This window comes from Labeo rohita, chromosome 12 (assembly GCF_022985175.1).
Source record: "Labeo rohita strain BAU-BD-2019 chromosome 12, IGBB_LRoh.1.0, whole genome shotgun sequence".
In the NCBI taxonomy this organism is placed as follows: Eukaryota; Metazoa; Chordata; class Actinopteri; order Cypriniformes; family Cyprinidae; genus Labeo; species Labeo rohita.
This window is the reverse complement of record NC_066880.1, coordinates 3,548,740-3,554,739: the sequence shown is the minus strand read 5'-3', so window position 1 is coordinate 3,554,739 and position 6,000 is coordinate 3,548,740. Positions and strand designations below refer to the sequence as shown.

General features: G+C 35.3%; 1 protein-coding gene across 2 annotated transcripts in view; it reads right to left on the bottom strand.

Annotated features, from left to right (window-relative positions):
* ptprea (protein tyrosine phosphatase receptor type Ea) overlaps nucleotides 1-6,000 on the bottom strand; it is a 102,533-nt gene that overhangs the window by 29,112 nt on the left and 67,421 nt on the right. For both annotated transcript variants that reach the window (XM_051123648.1, XM_051123649.1), the window contains exon 3: nucleotides 1,584-1,661. In XM_051123648.1, coding sequence (XP_050979605.1) covers nucleotides 1,584-1,656 — 73 coding nt within the window. In that variant the 5' untranslated portion in view covers nucleotides 1,657-1,661. The remainder of the gene's footprint in view (nucleotides 1-1,583; nucleotides 1,662-6,000) is intronic.

Below are 6,000 nucleotides of genomic sequence, written 5' to 3'. Positions count from 1 at the left end.
CTGCAGCCCAGAATCACAGTCTGCGTAAGCCAACGCAGATTTAACACAAATCCACAAGGCCACAATGATGGTTATGTGATGCTGAAATACTGAAAACGACAGGAAGGATTCAAAAAGCATCTCGCTGATAAATGCGAAACAACTGCGAAAGCTGGTTACTGTAAGAACTGGTTTGCTTTTTGGGAACTGAGTTTCCATGACTTTTTTTAGCGATTTGTGAGTAATGCCTACATTGTGAAATACATTTCTAGAGGTTGCAATCATTTTAAAAAAAGCAAAAAACAAAAAACAAAAAAATGCAAGAATTGTGTGTGTATATATATATATATATATATATATATATATATATATATATAAACAATTATCTTTTTCTGAAAACAATGATCTGAAAAAAAAGTATTAATACTATTTATGTGTGTGTGTGTGTGTGATTTTCATATTATTTCGGGTTGAAATGATGATGCATAACTTATTGAGCACTCTTTGTGTAATAAGCATGAGTGAGAGCAAATTATGAGCAGAGATTTAGTCTTGTCCTCATTTGCCACTGCTAAATGTGTCAGTCATGTCATATTAATTAAATAATTATCTCACCATTTCTCTGATGATGAGCTTCAGGATTTTTTTTTTTTTTCAGTTTGCAGGCAAAAGAAATAATGTATATGTTAATATGTTATAATATAGTATAATGTTATAATTTTATAGATATGATATAATAAAAAATTATATTTATTTTCTAAAACTATACATGAGTCATTACTACATAGTGAAATCAACCTTTAAAAGTTGCAATCATTAAAAAAATCACTTTTTTTAAAAAGGTAAATAAAGGTAAATAAATAAATAAAATACAAACAATATATACAAAAATATATATATATATATATATATATATATATATGTATAAATAAAAAAAACACACACAGTGATAACAGTGCTATTTTTAGAACAATGGTCTGAAAAATAAAATCAATACTATTATTGTCTGTGTGTGTGAGTGTGTGTGAGTGTGTGTGTATGTGTAATGTTCTTAAATACAAAAATTTACTTTTTTAAATTTTGTAGCCAAAAATAATAATAATAAAAATAAATATATATAATAAAAAATAAAATACAATTATATATATATATATATATATATATATATATATATATATATATATATATATATCTGAGAACCATCGTTTGAAAAAAATAATAATACTATTACTGTGTGTGTGTGTGTGTGTGAGTGTAATTTTCTTAAACTATATATATATATATATATATATATGTTTATAATGTTGAAACTTAAGCTGTTTTTTTCACAGATAATGTGTTCAAACTTAAATTTAAATGGCAAATATAAAAATATATAGTTAAGTAGGATATATAACCCTTCATTAATTAAATTAATTTAAATTAAAAAAATAAATAACTATAAAAATTGCAGTTAATGAAAAAAAATTGTATAATCTTATATTCCCGTATATGACAAATGTATTGCTCTCCATATAGAATTTTAGGTTTTAGAGAGGAAAACATTACTGCTTATTTTATTAGTAATACTATTATTATGTTAATTCTAAATAATGGGCACTTACCGTTTTCGTTGTTTTCTGAACCGGATGAGTTTGTTTGTTTAGTTGTTACTGTCAGGAAAAGAACAAGGACCATTGTGTCTGCAAGAGAAGAAGATTCAGCAGATTATTAGGAACTTTTCATGTCATTTAGTGTATTTCACTTTAAATTAGAGTCTATTAAAAAACAACAGAGCAGAAAGACATACAGTATTATTACACATAATAAAAGTGATTTGCTACTTCTCCACTAGATGTCACCAAAACCATTCAAAAAAACAGTCCCAACGCTTTAAAACCGAGAGCATCTGTGTACAGACTTCTAAAACAGAGCTACATGCATAAACCTCACTTTCACACAGATTAGACATTATTATTCATTTTAAGATAGTCTAGTTTTGGGATTTTAAATGCAAATGGTGTTACACAAACTATCAAGCGGGTTAAAAATGAGATAAACATCCTAACATCTGACTAATCTGTGAATTTAGAGGTGTTAAAAGATGTAATGTGCATGATTAAACTTAAACGGGTATTTGTGAAAAGCAGATTATGTAGTGTTTCCCATCAGCGTTTAATCTGCATATGACACGACTGACACATTTAGCAGTGGCAAATGACGACAAGACTAAATCGTCATTGCTCATAATTTGCTCTCCCTCATGCTTATTACACAAAGAGTGCTCAATAAGTTATGCATCATCCTTTCAACCCAAAGTAATAGTGTAATAGTAGTAAAAGTGATGCTGGAGCAAGCTTTTGAACGCAGGCCGGCCTGTATCTTTTCTATCTTGAGGGCAGATGTCGTGGGCTACTTCTGGACAGGCAAAGCCACGAGGATTCATTCAGGCTGAGCTTGGCTATCAGCGCTGCTCGAGTGAGATAAGACACTCCACAAAACACCCACGCACAGCCGCTGATGCTCTTCATTGAGAAAATGAAGTGGGTGCCGCTGCTAATTCGCTAAAGCAGCACAATGCATATGTAACAGACACCGCTTATAGATGGAGCCCTGCGGTCCTGCAATGCACACCACTCAGCGCTAGAGAGATTCCCGTAGGTGTTCAAACAACAAGACTGCCATAATATCAGAAATAAAGTAGGGTAGTTCAAATGAAGTTTAATCTAAAATTATTTGAGATGATATTGCATAATTATGCATACACTTTTAATGACCTAAACTAAATTTGAGTTCTGCATGCATCTGCAGAACAAAATTATAATTTCCCCATTTAGGTTCTCAACAAGAAAGTGCATTCACAAACATTTTTACTTCTGTAATCTGACGTTTGTAAGTGAAACTGGATATGAAATGAAAAAAAGGGTAGGGGATTTTATGCATCGGAATTGATTTGTTACAAACTTTGTTTGTGATCATTTCCCAAGTAAATAAGATTTCACACTGATTTTTACACACATTCCTAGTCATAATATGCATAATTTATTAGTATTCCAAAAATATACAAAAGTGTGGGGATTTTTTAAATGTTTCTTTAAAAGTCTCACATTCAGCAATGCTGCATTTATTTGTTAAAAAATACAATAAAAATAGTAATATTGTGAAATAGCTTTTATAATTTAATATAAGTGTTTTCTGTATGAACATATATTGCATTTAAATTTATTTATGTGATGCAAAACTTAATTTTTAGCATCATTACTCCAGTTTTCACTGTCACATGATCCTTCAGAAATCATTCTAACATGCTGATTTGCTGCTCAATAAATATTTATTATTATTTATCAATGACACTTCATATTTTACATAAATTTCATTTTACATTTCAATATTGCATTTTTTATTTACAGTAATATTGTGAAGTATTACTATAATTTAAAATAACTTGTATTTTTTAAATAAAAAGTTGTAAATTATTTTTTAAACTTCTTAAATTTTATTTATTTATACTGTTTTTTATCAAGTATATGCAGCGTTGGTGAGCATGAGAGACTTCTTTCAAAAACATAAAATACTAAATAAATTTTTTTTCAACTAAAACTAAATTAAATTAAGGTAAAATATATATATTTTTAAATGTTACAGTTGACTTTAACCATTGCAACATTATAATGTACAATAAAGATATTCATTTTGGATTTCTTTATCAAAGATTGTGTATTAGATTATTTTTTTTATGATTCCAAAACAGGGTTAAAAAAATATATTTAAAAAAAATCACACTTTTTAACTTAAAAAAAAAAAAAAAATAAAAAATAATAATAATAATAATAATAATAATAATAATAATAATAATATATATATATATATATATATATATATATATATGCAAGGGTAAAAATATTTCATAAAACCCATTAAAACCAGCCAAACAACAACAACAAAAATCACACCATAGTGTAATGCCAAGCCAGCAGAGGGAGCCATCTCCCGAATACTGACTGCGCGCTCCCTCTGCTGCTTCTACTGTCACTTCCTGTTTGGCAGTATGGTTCCAGGGGGAACTAACTCACTGGTCACAATTCTGCATGGAAAACTGTCTTCTCGCTCAACCACAACCATGTCTCACCACAAGCATCGAAAGTCCCGACACCCAGGTAAAGATCAACATTCCACATCACTATCAAGATTTATCGGAGGTCTTCAGCAAGACAAAGGCCACACAGCTTCCTCCACACCGTCCCTGGGACTGTGCAATCGAACTACTACCCAATGCCATGCCACCCAAGAGTAAAGTTTACCCGTTGTCTCGGATGGAGGACCAAGCTATGGAGGATTACATTGAGGAGGCACTTGAATCTGGCTTCATCCGTGTATCAACATCCCCCGCAGCAGCGGGGTTTTTCTTCGTAAGCAAGAAGGATGGTGGGTTAAGGCCATGCATTGATTATCGAGGACTTAACAACGTCACGGTAAAGTTCCGTTACCCTCTGCCTCTAGTTCCCCCGGCTCTAGAACAACTACGGGAAGCCACCATTTATTCCAAGCTTGACTTACGAAGCGCATACAACCTCATCAGGATCAAGGAGGGGGACGAATGGAAGACTGCCTTCCTCACCACAAGGGGGCACTACGAATACCAGGTGATGCCGTATGGGTTAGCCAACGCCCCAGCTGTCTTCCAGTCCTTCATAAACGAGATACTTAAAGACTTTATGAACAAATTTGTAATCGCCTACATTGACGACATCCTCATCTTTTCCAAGTCAGAAGCACATCACCCATGTACGTGCAGTACTATCTCGTCTTCTGGAACATCAGCTATACGTCAAAGCGGAAAAGTGTGAGTTTCATGTCCACCAGACATCCTTCCTCGGATATCAAGTCAGCCACCAGGGGGTCAAGATGGATCCGAGTAAAATCCAGGCAGTCACAGAGTGGCCTCAGCCGTCAACCGTCAAGGAGTTACAAAGATTCCTGGGCTTTGCCAACTTCTATCACCGATTCATCCGTAATTATAGTACCATCGCTGCTCCTCTAACCTCCCTGCTAAAGAACAAACCCAAGAAGCTCGGTTGGACCGAAGGCGCAGAACGAGCATTCACTACCCTCAAGGCAAGCTTTACTTCCGCCCCTATCTTGAAACATCCTGATCCGGAGCTACCATTCGTCGTGGAAGTGGATGCATCGGACTGCGGTATCGGAGCCGTTCTGTCTCAACGTCACGGTCAGCCAGGCAAACTTCATCCCTGCGCCTTCTATTCAAGAAAACTCACCAGTGCGGAACGAAATTACGACGTGGGTAACAAAGAATTACTATCCATGAAAGCGGCTATTGAGGAGTGGCGGCACTGGCTTGAGGGCGCCAAACACCCGTTTCAAGTTATCACCGATCACAAGAATCTTGAGTATATCAAGGGTGCTAAGAGGCTGAATCCACGCCAGGCTCGTTGGGCCCTCTTCTTCACTCGTTTCAACTTCACAGTCACTTATCGACCAGGAAGCAAAAATAGCAAGGCAGACGCTCTCTCCCGGCAATATGATCCACACATGGGTCTTCTTCCACCGGAACCCATTCTTCCACCCACTGTAATACTGGCCCCCATTTCATGGGACATTATGGAGGACATTCAGCGAGGGCACGAGCAGGATCCTCCACCACCACAATGCCCACCAAATAAACATTATGTACCACAAGACATGCGTCAACAAGTTCTCCAATGGGTACACACCTCTCTCAGTGCAGGACACCCAGGCATATCACGTACGTTACATCTGGTAAAAAACTCATTCTGGTGGCCCTCGATGACCGCTGACACCTCTACCTTCGTCAAGTCATGTCAGATCTGTGCACAGTCTAAGACCCCCAAGGAACTACCTTCAGGATTGCTACAACCATTACCCATTCCTCAACAACCCTGGTCCCATCTTTCCATAGATTTCGTCACGGATCTGCCACCCTCCCAAGAATTCACAACCATTCTGGTAATCATCGACCGCTTCTCCAAATCCTGCCGTCTCATTCCACTAAAAGGTTTACCC